General features: G+C 56.3%; 1 protein-coding gene across 1 annotated transcript; it reads left to right on the top strand.

The window, feature by feature from the left end:
- Positions 1 to 226: 226 nt before the first annotated feature.
- Positions 227 to 11,773, top strand: ALDH4A1 (aldehyde dehydrogenase 4 family member A1). The gene is made up of 15 exons (XM_059829961.1): positions 227 to 261; positions 2,218 to 2,311; positions 2,626 to 2,718; positions 2,817 to 2,864; positions 3,253 to 3,408; positions 3,986 to 4,135; positions 4,252 to 4,326; positions 6,885 to 7,072; positions 7,985 to 8,058; positions 8,594 to 8,790; positions 9,164 to 9,211; positions 9,593 to 9,745; positions 10,542 to 10,663; positions 11,245 to 11,363; positions 11,494 to 11,773. Exons 1-15 carry the CDS (start codon positions 227 to 229, stop codon positions 11,604 to 11,606), a joined length of 1,665 nt encoding a protein of 554 aa, XP_059685944.1. The 3' UTR covers positions 11,607 to 11,773.
- The last annotated feature ends 2,076 nt before the right edge of the window (positions 11,774 to 13,849 follow it).

Below are 13,849 nucleotides of genomic sequence, written 5' to 3'. Positions count from 1 at the left end.
GGCCCTGAGGGACACCCCACTCCCCCCCCACAGTGCGGGGGGGGGGGGGAGACGCGTCCCGCAACCCCAGAGAAGCGCGCGGGTGCGGAGCCGCGCTGGGAGCACCCCGCTTCCCTCCCCTTTTTTCAGTTATTATTTAACGTTATGGTTTTGTCTCAGCCGCTCCCCCCGCCTCCCCGCGGTGGTTCGGGCGCGGCCGTGGGCCGGGGAGCGCGGCGGGGCCGGGATGTGGCGGGCGCTGCGTGGGCTGCGGGGCGGCGGGTGAGTGCCGGGGGGTCCCCTTCCCCTCCCCGCTCCCCTGTCCCTCGGGGGGGGGGGGGGGGACAGCCAAACCCCAGCAAACCCCCCCTCCCAATCCCCCCCCCCTCCCCAAACCCCCTTCTTGCAGCGTTTCCACGCGTGGCGGGGCGTTGCGCGGGGAGGACCCCCGCGGCGCTGCTGCGGGGGCCCCATCGCTGTGCGCTGCCTTTAGTGGCTCTCGCTGGCGCGGCCCTCCCTGGCTTCTTGCCGGGCCCCTTCCCCGCTCCCGAGTCCTGGCTCTTCCTCCAGTTCTTTGCGTCTTTTTCCCCTTTTTCCCCCCTTTTTTTGGGGGGGGGAAATTCAGTGCTGAAGTGGGGTTGGGAAAGGCGCGAAGCTGCCAAGGTCCGGCCGCTCGCTGGAGCGGGCCAAGCGTGCCAGGCCGGCTTTCGCCCCCGCGCCCCGGACTTTGCCAGGAGCTGGTGGCGTGTTGGGTTGTCGGAGCAAACGGGATCGATTCGGAGCAAAAGGGGTCGATTCAGAGCAAACAGGATCGATTCGGAGCAAAAGGGGTCGATTCGGAGCAAATGGGGTCGATTCGGAGCAAATGGGATCGATTTGGAGCAAATGGGATCGATTCGGAGCAAAAGGGGTCGATTCGGAGCAAACGGGATCGATTCGGAGCAAAAGGGGTCGATTCAGAGCAAACAGGATCGATTCGAAGCAAATGGGATCGTATTCGGAGCAAAAGGGGTTGATTCGGAGCAAATGGGATCGATTTGGAGCAAAAGGGATCGTATTCGGAGCAAAAGGGGTCGATTCGGAGCAAAAGGGGTCGATTCAGAGCAAACAGGATCGATTCGGAGCAAAAGGGGTCGATTCGGAGCAAACAGGATCGATTCGGAGCAAAAGGGGTCGATTTGGAGCAAAAGGGGTCGATTCGGAGCAAATGGGATCGATTTGGAGCAAATGGGATCGATTCGGAGCAAAAGGGGTCGATTCGGAGCAAACGGGATCGATTCGGAGCAAAAGGGGTCGATTCAGAGCAAACAGGATCGATTCGAAGCAAATGGGATCGTATTCGGAGCAAAAGGGGTTGATTCGGAGCAAATGGGATCGATTTGGAGCAAAAGGGATCGTATTCGGAGCAAAAGGGGTCGATTCGGAGCAAAAGGGGTCGATTCGGAGCAAAAGGGATCATATTCGGAGCAAAAGGGGTCGATTCGGAGCAAATGGGATCGATTTGGAGCAAATGGGATTGATTTGGAGCAAAAGGGGTCGATTTGGAGCAAAAGGGGTCGATTCGGAGCAAATGGGATCGATTTGGAGCAAATGGGATTGATTTGGAGCAAAAGGGGTCGATTTGGAGCAAAAGGGGTCGATTCGGAGCAAACGGGATCGATTCAGATCAAAAGGGGTCGATTCGGAGCAAATGGGATCAATTCGGAGCAAAAGGGATCGTATTCGGAGCAAAAGGGGTCGATTCGGAGCAAATGGGATCGATTCGGAGCAAATGGGATCGATTCGGAGCAAAAGGGGTCGATTTGGAGCAAAAGGGGTCGATTCGGAGCAAATGGGGTCGATTTGGAGCAAAAGGGATCATATTCGGAGCAAAAGGGGTCGATTCGGAGCAAAAGGGGTCGATTCAGAGCAAATGGGATCGATTCGGAGCAAAAGGGGTCGATTCGGAGCTTGCCCTGCGCCTCGTGCCTTAGAAATTCCTTTTCCAGCACTGTTTTCATAGCGAGGAGAAGAGATGGTTGGCCAGGGGCTACGTCCGGGCGCAGTTCCCGGCTCCAACGTCGTCATCCAACAGGATGGAGCACAGGCGTGACCGCGGGGCCGTGCCCGGGCGTGCATAGGTGGTTTGGCCGGGGAGCGCGGCGTTAAGCGATGGAACACGCATTACTGGGAGGTTGGGGCGTGGAGGGAAGGGGGAAGCCAGGGGAGACCTCAGCGTCCATCCCTCTCCTCTCCCAGGCGGCGATGGCAGCACCGCTCGGCCATCGAGGTGACCAACGAGCCCATCCTCGAGTTCAAGCCGGGGAGCCCCGAGCGAGCAGCGCTCCAGAAGGTACCGCCGCAGGGGATCGGCCTTTTTGGGGGGTCTTTAAGGTCCCGGGTTGTGCTTCTGCTGCTGCACACCAGCCCCAGGCCCTTTCCTGGGCGGGGGGGACGCCCCGTCCTGCCCAGCCCCACTCCTTCCCTTTGGGGACAGTGGGAGTCGTAACTCCCATCCCTCCGACCCGCCAGCGCCCCGTACCCAGGGGAGCGGGGGAATCCTGTCCCCGCGTTTCCCTTTGCTCCCGGGACGGGCGGGGGGCTGGCGGAGGTTGACACATGCAGCTCCCGCCGCGACACTCTCCTCCTCCTCCTCCTCTCGCTTAGGCGCTCGCCGACCTGAAGGGCAAGACAGAAGCCATCCCGTGCGTGATCGGGGGAGAAGAGGTGTGGACGCCGACGGTGCGGTACCAGCTGTCGGTGAGTTTTGGGGGAAAACTTCTTTATCGGGTGAGAACAGAGCAGGGGGATGTACCTGGCCGAAGAGAGGTCTACAGAGGCTTTTCTTCTCTTTTCAGCCATTTAACCATGCGCACAAGGTGGCCAAGTACTGCTACGCCGACAAGGTGAGCACGTCTCGCTGCCCTCCCTCTCCCTTGCGTTTTTTTTTCGGGGAAGCGGCGGCATTTCGCCGGGGTTTAGCGAGCCTTCCCTGGCAGCGGGGTTGCGAGGCTTGCGGTGTGAGGCCGTTCGAGATCGCTGGGGAGAAGCCTGGATGAAACGCAAATCGCTGCTCGGATTGTGAGCGGAGAGGCTCTGGGGCGGGTGTTGGCTTTCCAAGTCCCAGGGATCCTGGAACAAATCTGTACCAGGAACCGCAAATTTGGGGTTGTGATGGGAAAAGGGCTGTTTTGGTTTGTGTCCGGGGATGGGTGGCCACTTGCCTTCCCCTCTGACCTGCTGATGGAGAGGTGGTGGGTTCCTCCTTGCTGCCTTCCTCCTTTTCTTCCGCAGGAGCTCATTAACAAAGCCATTAACGCTGCCTTGGCAGCGAGGAAGGAATGGGACCTGAAACCTGTCCAGGACCGAGCCCAGATCTTCCTGAAGGCGGCTGACATGCTGAGTGGCCCGAGGCGAGCAGAAGTGCTGGCCAAAACCATGGTCGGGCAGGTAAGGGAGACGTGGGATTGACCCAGCAGATAGCTGGGGTGAAAGGGAGGGAATTCGGGGAGCGGGGAGCCGGGGAAACAGGGCAGGAAGAGCTGCCGAGGTATTTTTTGGCATTGGGAATGGCTGTAATGTTAGAAGTGCCTGCAGCTGGGCTCCGAGGGGAAACAGGCTGATCCTAAAGCCGATCCTTGCCTCTTTGCTGAGAGAGAAGGGAGGTGAAGCCGGGAGTCCTCAGGCTTCGTGGGAACGGGATCAACTGACGTGGGCTGCGGTTATCAGGGTCTACCCTTGCGAAACGCCCCGGCAGCCCTGGCTTTCCCAGGGGAGGCACCCAAGGGCCGTGGGGGAAGACGGGTGGATGTGGTGTCCCCGGGCACAGGCACGGGCTGCCTTTGCCTCTGCTCGGTGCAAAGGAGACGTGGCGGGATGGGGGCTTGCAGGAGGCCCCTTCTTTCGGAAACGACCCGCAGACAGCATCCGGATGCGCCGTGCCGCACCGCTGCGGCTCACGGCTGCTGCATTCCCCCCCCACCACCCTCCCCTGAGTGCTTTTATTTGATGCAGCCTCTCCCGGCAGGGTAAAACAGTCATCCAGGCGGAAATCGATGCCGCCGCGGAGCTGATAGACTTCTTCCGATTCAATGCCAAGTACGCCCTGGAGCTGGAGAACAGTCAGCCCATCAGCGTGGACGTCAGCACCAACAGCATGGTCTACCGGGGGCTGGAGGTGAGGGGCTCTCCCCCTGCTTCTGGAGCTCCTTTTTTTGCCCCAAGCCGTGGTGTCACGCCACGGTGAGAGGAGGCACCGCGCTCCCACCCGTCCCTTTCCTCTCCCACCCGCAGGGTTTCGTGGCAGCCGTTTCTCCCTTCAACTTCACGGCCATCGGCGGCAACCTGGCAGGAGCTCCGGCGTTGATGGTGAGTGTCGTGGTGGGGTTTAAGGAGAGGGAGGGATGGAGAGGACGGTCCGGAGGAAGGCTGGGAGGGGAACCTGCTCTCTCCGAGGCTGCGGTTTGCCTGGTCTGGGATCTGCAAGGAGTGAATTCTGCCTCCCTGGTGCTGTTCAATAGGACACACCTGGGGTCCTGCTTCTGCTGGTCCTCTTGAATTCAATCAGCTGCCTTGCAATTAGACTCAGATGTCTTTAATTGCAAGAAGGCATTCTGGTGGCTGGATTTTAGACCTGTCCGCTGATGGACAGCTGTGATGGGGGAAGTGTTGGACAAGTCAGAGCTGCCCAAACCTGCTCTTCTGGGGTTTTCCTTCTGAAGGAAGGTGTCTTTTCACTCCTGGGCTGGCTTTTAGATCAAGAGAAGGTCAGGGTGCTGCTGGATGGCAGGGAGACGAGAAATAACAGCGGGGTTTTGTTTTCCTGCTTGGTGCTTGCTCTGTGACCGGGGCTTCAGGGTGCTGTTGCAACACAAAAGTGTGATCAGTTTGTAATTGCTCAGGTTCCTCTTGGATGACCCTTTCTGGGTACAGCGGGTGCGTTAGGGCGAAGGTAGGAGAGAGTGGGTTGTGGCCCTGGCATTTAGCACTGAACTGGGAGACAAGAGGTCCTGGGCACATAAAAGATGGTCCAAAAAGTCCAAGTATCGGTAAAGAGCGTTTCTGTATGTGTCCCACCCCAACGTGCCTGTTGAGCACGGGGAGCGCCTGCCTTTGCAGGGTGGATTTTGGGGAGAGACTGAATCACAGAATCACAGAATCACTAAGGTTGGAAAAGACCTGTAAGATCATCGAGTCCAACCATCAACCAGCAAACACCACCGTGCCCATTAAACTATGTCCCACGTGAATTTACGCCAGGGTTAGTTTATTTATTGTTGCACTGGGAAAAAAAACCCACAAAATTGTCCTGAGCTCTTTACTAATTAGGCTCCGATTTCATCCTGGCACCAAAGACGGACCCTCCAGCAGTAGTGTCCTGTGTCGGAGGTGCGGTAAGGGAGAACACCAAGTTTTTCATGTCACAATTTAAAGCAATATTCAAGGCGAAGCGTTTGAACCTGTCACTTTTGTAGGGGAGGAGTGGGGAGAAGGAAGGAAGAGGGTGAAGCTAATGCGGAGCTGGGAAGTTTTTTGGGGGAGGGAGCTCTTCCCACCCCAGCACCTGAGGGATGCCCTTGGCTTTGGGATGTTTGGTGATAAACTCATCCCAGAGCGGACGAACCTCACTGGGATGGGGCGAGCCCGTGCTGGCAGGTCTGGGTGAGCTGCTTTGGACATCCTGCGGTGCATCCACCTCTTCCCTCCTCGACTGTGACGATAAATTCCCACTGGGCTGCTGCAGCGCGACGAAATCCCCCCGCTCGCCCCGAGCCTGGGGCGGAAAGGAGCAGGGCGTCAGCGGGTGACTTGAAAAGCTCAGCGGCAGGTGGTACCTGGGGTTAAAGTTAGGAGAAAATGGTACTTAATAGGTGGGTATTAATGAGAGTCCCAGTGTTTTAATCACCACAGTGCGCTTCCCAGGGGATTAACCATTGCTCTTGCCTAAATAGCTGGAGAGATCAACACGGTTAATGCCATTGCAGCGTCGGGAGCAGGGATTTCCTCGGGACCGGAGCAGTTGCAGCACCGCACCGGTGTCCGGACTGCCAGGCATCCTGTCTCCAATCGTGGCCCGAGTTAGATTTCCCAGTTGCTTGGAGATTTTTTTGGTGGAGTGTGGTTTAGTTTTCTCACCATTTGGAGTGGAAGGATTATGGGGGAGGCGAGAAAGAGCTTTGCCCGCACCGCAAGTCCCTGGAAAACAGGCACCTGGTTGAGACAGAGTCCAAAAATCCCCCTCCTGCTCCCCCGGGGCTGTGACCCTGTTGCACGGTCACGTGCGGTGGGGGCCAAGCAGTGTGACGGTGACACAGGGGAGGTCACTGGGCCTCCCGTGGCCCCGCGGCTGCGCACGGAGCCGGAGGGAGGACGGTGGCGCGGAGCCAAAGGGGTGGGGTGGCCCCGCCAGCGTTTTAGCACTGTGTTTCCCAGCCAATTGTGCTGTTTGCTTGTGCACGATTAATCCGGGCCGGAGGTTTTATTTCACTGCTTTGGCTGGCACCAACACCTGCTGGGTGGTGCGCCAACCCGGTGGCAGCGAGTGACGGCGCTCGCGGTGTCGTAAGCGCATTTCTTAGCGGCACCATCCCATTTCCCGAGACATAAAGCAGGTCCGCGTTTCGCAGCTCCTCTTAAGGAAGGAAAAACTTTGCGTCCCCGGCAAGGGAGGGTGTGAAAGGCTGGCACAGCGAGCCGGTGGTGGGGAAGGGGAGGATTTTTGTGCCTTCAGCTGACTGGGGCAAGCGCAGTCCTTTTCAAAACCGATGCTGGGGTAAAAGGTAGGTGTGAATCACCCACAGACGCCGTTGCTCCGGTCCCATGCGCTGTGGGCTGCGGGACAGACTTTTGCCAGAGCGTTTAAGCGTCACGTACCCGTGTTTGGGCTGAAGGCTTTCCTTGCGTGCTGACTTTCTCCTCTCCCCCAGGGAAACGTGGTCCTGTGGAAGCCCAGCGACACTGCCCTGCTCTCCAGCTACGCCGTCTACAAGATCCTCCTGGAAGCCGGGCTCCCTCCGAATGTCGTGCAGTTCGTCCCGGCGGATGGGCCCGTGTTTGGAGACACCGTCACAAGCTCCGAGCACTTCTGCGGGCTCAATTTCACCGGCAGCGTGCCGTACGTTGGGGAGGGGAGCGGCAGCGGGGAGAGGGACGAGGAGCCGCTGGCGGAGGCGACGCTGGGTGCTCGTCTGCCGGTCCTTTGAACACGTAGGGCAGCGTTGGGTAGGGTAGCAGGCAGGCAACCGGCCATCCTTACACGATGTAATTAAAGTAGGGTTTTAAAACTGATTAAAAAAAGTGTCCAACCAGGTTTTCTTGCTACAGGGAGTGCATTTAATAGCAGGGTGTTTCTAAACTCAAGGCACAGAGAATAGATAAAGTTGCATGTGACACTGCCCTGACTCCCAGGGGTGCTGTGATTTGGTTTAACGAACCGCACTGCGCTGGCGGAGCGATGCCAGCTCCACGTAGATTTGCACACTCGTGCTCTGCCCACGCGTCGGGGTGTGTTAGTGACGCTGAGGGCCCCGGCAGCCTGCAATGGGCTATTGAACGCAGGGACCCCGCTCTGCCAGTGAAGGACACGGTCTGATGAGCGTCATGCTTTAAAGGTGGGAAGCTCATAAATTAGTATTAGCGGCCGTGCCTCCTGGTAGGAGGTTATTAGCATTTTTATTGTTTTGCAGCCAAGGGGTTTGTCACAGTAAGGACTGAAAGGAAGGGGGGAAAGGGAAAGAAGAGAAACTTCTGCCGGGCGCTCGCTCCTGTGTCTTCCCTGTGACACTGCCACAGCTTCTTATTCTTAAAACCAGGGGGTTGTTGTGTCGTGCCATTGCTTTGAGACGTAGGGTCTCTTCTCAGCTAGCATCTCCTCTTCCGCTTGCAGGGCATCCCTGCTTTTGGGGATGGACGCAGGGGTTTGCTGGGGTCCCCTTCAGCAGGGCACGTCACCCACATGTGCCTTTTCCAAGTGCCACCCCTGTGCAAAGGCAAGAGTGCACTAACCAGCTCCTCCTTTCTCTTCCAGGACTTTTAAGCGGCTCTGGAAGCAGGTATCCGAAAACCTGGATCGCTACCGCAATTTCCCACGCCTGGCTGGAGGTAACTGCCACTTCTTACACCTTTTTTTTTTGGGAGGGAAGGCCATGCAGGGATGGGGGGTTTATTTTCTCCCCTGCTTAGGGAGAAACCAAAGTGATGGCCAGGATTCCTCTCCCTGTGAGCAAATGACGCAGTAAATTGTGTCCTGCCCACCCTCTGTGGCAGAAGCGTAAAGCTTGTTTGGGTGCGCTGGGTATTTGGAGGAGCTTACGGCACCGGCTCCCACCGGCATGAGATGGGCTTTTGTGGTGGGGAGCTGGCACTTGGGCGGGAGGAGGTGACACTCGGGGCTTGCAGATGCAAAGTTTGGGAACTCAGGTCCCTTTTCCATCAGTTTTGTAAGCCTGCTCCAGCTCTGGGGTTGTGCTCCCCGGGATCGTGGCGTCCTCCCTGTTCCCCGAAGAACCGTGGAGCAGGCAGGGCGAGCGCTGGCCAAGCCCCGTGCAAGGGACCTGGCTGTAGCTTGTGCTTTTTGGAGGCGGCGCAGCCCTGACGAACCCTCACTTACCTCTTTTCCTCCCTTCTCTGGCACCAGAGTGCGGCGGGAAGAACTTCCACCTGGTGCACAGCTCGGCCGACGTGGCCAGCGTGGTGAACGGGACCCTGCGCTCGGCCTTCGAGTACGGCGGCCAAAAATGCTCGGCTTGCTCCCGCCTCTACGCCCCGGACTCGCTGTGGCCCCAGATCAAAGAGAAACTGCTGGAGGAGCACAGGAAGATCAAAGTGGGAGACGTGAGCGGAGCTGCCGGGCTGCTGAAGGGCTTTGCGGCTCAGCGGGTGGTTGATGGGATTAGAGACTGCGGTAACTGGCTACTAATTCCTATTGAACCGAGCTTTTTATCCGCTGGTTCTCCCCACCACCGCCCCTCCGTGTCCCCCCCTTCATCTTTTTTTAGTGATTAGAAATTAACTTGTAGCCAGCGTCTGCAGGAAGGATTGTGTAAGTCGCTGAGTACTGCAGACTAATTGAAAAGGGGTAGCTTGCACCCTTGAACAGAGGTGTGTTTGGGAAGTATTACTTGGGGAATTTCAGCTCCTCCTCATTTCAGAGTTAGCTTTTTGGCACAGTGTGTACTTACATTGCCTCCTTTCTGGCTTCCCACAGCCCGCCCAGGACTTTGGGACGTTTTTCTCTGCAGTGATTGATGCCAAGGTGAGCTCACCTCTCCTGTTTCTACTGGTGCAAGAAGGTAACACCACCAGGCTTTCACTAAGTGTTAGGTTAAATGTTTTTTATTGCTTACAGCAAAGTACAAACATCAGTGATTAGTTAGAGCAGATTATCAACCCTCTTCTGCTCCCTCCTGGAGTATTGCATGCCTTAGTCATTGCCCCTGTTGAAAAATGGATTATTTTGCTGAGAAATTATCTCAGACAGACGGTTCAGCGTGCCCAGGACTCTATTTCCAGCTCCCACTCCTCCTCCTGAGCTAGAAGAGCACGAAGAGCAGCGTAGCCCTTAACGGGATTGCCCAAACCTCCTTTTAGACCTCCGAACCCACACCTTTTTTTTTTTGTTATTTACTTTTCTCAGTCTTTTGCGCGGATAAAGAAATGGATAGAGCACGCCAAGAAGTCGTCCAACCTCACCGTCCTGGCAGGAGGCGGCTGCGACGACAGCGTCGGGTACTTCATCGAGCCCTGCATCGTGGAGAGCAAAGACCCACAGGATCCCATCATGAAAGAGGTGAGAGCAGCTTGCAGGGAAGTGGCAGGAAAGGTGCAAAAGGGGCTGTGCGTCCCCATCCTGAGGTGTCCCCTGGGCACGTGGAGGTGAGTTGACCAGTGCTGTACGGTAAGTTGGTGCAGGGATCACGGAATCACAGAATCACTAAGGGATCACGGAATCACAGAATCATTAAGGTTGGAAAAGACCTGTAAGATCACCAAGTCCAACACCAACCCAACCCCACCATGCCCACTAAACCATGTCCCGCAGTGCCACATCCACACGTTCCTTGAACCCCTCCAGGGATGGTGACTCCACCACCTCCCTGGGCAGCCTCTTCCAGTGTCTCACCACTCTCTCAGGAAAGACATTTTTCCTAATATCCAGCCTGAACCTCCGCCGGCGCAACTTGAGGCCATTTCCTCTCGTCCTATCACTTGTCACTTGGGAGAAGAGACCAACACCCCCCTCCCCACAACCCCCTTTCAGGCAGTTGTAGAGAGCGATGAGGTCTCCCCTCAGCCCCCTCTTCTCCAGACGGAACACCCCCAGCTCCCTCAGCCACTCCTCATCAGACTTGTGCTCCAGACCCCTCACCAGCTCCGTCGCCCTTCTCTGGACACGCTCCAGCACCTCAATGTCCTTCTTGGAGTGAGGGGCCCAAAACTGAACACAGTATTTGAGCTGTGGCCTCGAAGAGGATGTTCCTCTCCATCATGGTTCTAGCTCATCGGGTGCTGACGCACCCAGTGCTTGTTTTTGGAGGCTATCCCCGCCGAGTGAGTGCTTTATTTTTTTTTTTTTGGCTGTACAGGAAATTTTTGGCCCGGTCCTCACGGTGTACGTCTACCCGGAGCAGCGGTACAAGGAGGTCCTGGAGCTCATCGACACCACAACGCCCTATGGCCTCACGGGGGCGGTCTTTGCCCAAGAGAAGTGAGTGCCCAAATCCGCGCGGCCGCGCTCGGCAAAGGCTTTTTTCCCCTCCTGGGACGAGGAGCCCTCAGCTCGCTCCTCTCCAGAGCCCTGCGCTGCACGGTGAGGAGGAAAAGCAAGCATTGCCCGCAAAGCTTACGCTGCTTTTAGCCTTTCTCCCGCCGCGGAGGGACGGGGATGCACCTGAGGTGGTTTCTCTGCCTAAAAATGCTTTTTTAGTGAGAAACTATCCCGAAAGAGCGTATGGGAGGATGCACCCCCAACCCTCGCGAGCAGGAGGAGCGCTAAGAGCAGTGTAACCTCAAAGGGGGACCGTCCTTAAGTTACAACCACCTTCATTTTATAACAGTAAAACTTAAAGAGAAACAAACTAAAAGAAAATAAAATTGGGATAATATAATTGAGTTCTAAGTATGCACGACCCGTTTTAGCGTGTGTTAAACAACGTGCAGTCCTGGCAACGCGTGCAGAGGAATGCAAACACACTTTCTGCACCATTTTAATCGCTATAGAAGGGTAGAGGCCTCCGCACAAGTTTTTGCCGTTGCGTCGTGGTCCCAGCCCTTTCTCTCCATCCTTAGGAGAATCATCGACGAAGCCAGGAACCTTCTGCGCAACGCGGCCGGCAATTTCTACATCAACGATAAGTCGACAGGCGCCGTTGTGGCTCAGCAGCCCTTCGGAGGCTCCCGCATCTCAGGTGGGACAAAAAACTCCTGTCTGGAGACGGCACTTACCTGCACAGCCGTGCGCTGAGCTGCGTCCCCCTCCGGGCCGGTCCCCCGTCCTCCATCCCGTGGTCACCGGCGCTTTCTTTCCTTCTGAAACAGGCACCAACGACAAACCTGGTGGTCCCCACTACATCCTGCGCTGGACATCTCCCCAGGCCGTCAAAGAAACGCACGTGCCCCTGACGGACTGGCGCTACGCCTACATGCAGTGATGGCTTCTCCCCGGCCCCGCACCGGTACTACTGATCCTCAACGCACAGAGTGGCTTCGCAGCTACAACCTTAAAAAGCACTTAAATCTACTGATCTTTAACCTGGACAAGCTCAGGTTTTATTTTTAAAGAAAAAAAATCTATTACTAAATTGTCAGCTCAAAAAAGAAAAAGGCTTTGTGGTTTTCTTTGTCACGTAAGCACGCTTAGTTAATTCAGAGGGGTGGCTGGAGGTGTGGACCGCGGGTTCCCTTTGCCTCCCGTTTTGTCCATCCCGAGCGATCCAGCGCAGTTCCCTCTCAATGGAATTAAAGCGGGAGACGGGCGTTAAGAGGCTGGCGCCTGGTCACCTGTAAAAAGCAACGTCCTTCCCTTCTCTGTCCCCTTCACCCCGGCAGAGCGTGAGCTGCGCTGGCAGAAATCCCTGGAAGTTAAGGGCAGCCCTCCCGGGAGCTATGGGAAGCCGGGCTTGTTTTAAACCGGAGAGCGACGTGGTGGGAGCCCTGAGGATATTTTCTCCCCGTTCCTGAGCAAGAGCAAAGCCTCGCGCACCCCAAAATGTTCTCGATGTCGGAAGAGACCTTGGCAGAAGGCACGGCGTGCCAGGAGAGGGCGGCTGGGAGCGCGGTGCTGCTTAGAAATCAGTTTAATGCCTTCTGTCACCCCTCTGGAGCCAAGGGCCGGGGTTGCCTGCCCATTACCATGCAGATGGTCTCGGGGTGCACTCAGGCATCGGGCGGGTGAAGCAGCAACACCCCGCTTGGTCCCCTTCTTTCATTACCGGTGGCGAGGCCAGGCTACCTCCGGTGCTTCCCGTCGCTGGTTATCGGCTGCTTCCGCTGCTCCGATCCTTGGGTGCCTGCTGGAAGGAAGCGGAAAGATTTTAAGAGGTGTTTCAACAATAGGAGCATTGCTGCACAAGCTGCTTAGGTGGTTGCAGCATCCCTCACCCCCCCTAGAAGGGATTTAAGTATTAGCAGGAGGTGCTGGGAGAGCGGCTGGAGGGCTGCGATAATTAGCGGAAGATGCGTTTCCCAGCCTGTTGTGCTCCGAGCAGCACTCCCATCCCGGGGAGCTGCTCTCCGACACGGGCCCGGCTCCGAGGCTCTGCGAGATGCCGAGTGAGGCCGTTAAATCAGTTCTGACCTTTGCGGTCCCCGGTTGCCGTGACCTGCGCAGGCTCTGCCTCACCCTCAGCGAGGTCTCACCGGAGGGGTCCTGCAATGCAAACGGGAAAAGGGATCTTAGACACGAACTCTTGCATCCTTCCAGGATCATTTCTAGTTTAGAAACGCATACATTTGTAACACCTACAATTAACAGCTGTTCAATTATCAGGATTTGCGGATAGAGTGGATAACCCTGTTAAGGCTGTTGTAATAAGCATTCAGTATTGATCTTGCCCACGTCTGGGCTGGTATTTAGCATGCAGGTCACGAACAAGTTGCATTAATACCTGTGAATCCTGGTTTAACTCAGAAAATTTGCAATAAAATAAATCACAAAAATACCCCTTTGTGCTCTTTTATGAATTATTTCTTCAACTTGTTGCCAAATAAAGAGCTAGAGCAAGTGTGCATGCCCTACCTTTAGTGCATGCAACGTGGTAAGAAAAGAGGGGAAGGATAAGGCACTCCCCAAAACTGCCGCTTCTGCCTCCGAACAGGCTGTTGCTGTTTGTCCCAGCAGCTCCCTTCAGTTTTGGGACCCCACTGCAGGTACTCTCCTTCCTGCTGCTGCACCCACCACCAACCAACCCTTATGTATATTGATTATTTCTTAAAAAAACCCACCCTCTCTGCTCTCACCTTTAGCAGATAAGCCAGGACACCTGGGCTGCCGCAGCGCTGCCTCTGCACACATACTCACACTGCAGAGCCCCCCCCCCAAAATTCAGCCTTTGGGCCACCCTTTGCACTGCACGCTCAGCCGAGAGAGAGAAAAAAAAACAAAATAAAACCACCCCAGCCTTGTATTTTCTGCTAGAACTAAGATGCTCCTCTTGCATGAGGCTAAGAGAGGCAGGGACGATCGAGCAGGCACCTAATTCACTATCATCTGGGTTACTACAAAGCATCCTCTTGCTGCGTACTGGGAGGGCACGTGGGAGCCCAGTTCAGCTCCAAAAAAACCCCCAATCCCACCGCAGGAATGGAAGGACCGGACCCAGGTCTTCAGGGATGGTCTCCAAACCCCCAGAGATCATCCAGGTGGGACCACAGCGACGTCCCATTCAGCCAAGTC

Source organism: Gavia stellata, chromosome 27 (assembly GCF_030936135.1).
Source record: "Gavia stellata isolate bGavSte3 chromosome 27, bGavSte3.hap2, whole genome shotgun sequence".
NCBI classification, from domain to species: domain Eukaryota; kingdom Metazoa; phylum Chordata; class Aves; order Gaviiformes; family Gaviidae; genus Gavia; species Gavia stellata.
This window is presented reverse-complemented; position numbering and strand designations above follow the sequence as displayed.

Excerpts from the sequence above, each read along its gene's own strand:
- ALDH4A1 (XM_059829961.1), top strand. The coding sequence starts at position 227 with ATGTGGCGGGCGCTGCGTGGGCTGCGGGGCGGCGG. Across the intron at positions 7,073-7,984 it reads AATTTCACCGGCAGCGTGCC|GACTTTTAAGCGGCTCTGGA; the intron begins GTACGTTGGGGA and ends TTTCTCTTCCAG. Across the intron at positions 11,364-11,493 it reads CGGAGGCTCCCGCATCTCAG|GCACCAACGACAAACCTGGT; the intron begins GTGGGACAAAAA and ends CTTCTGAAACAG.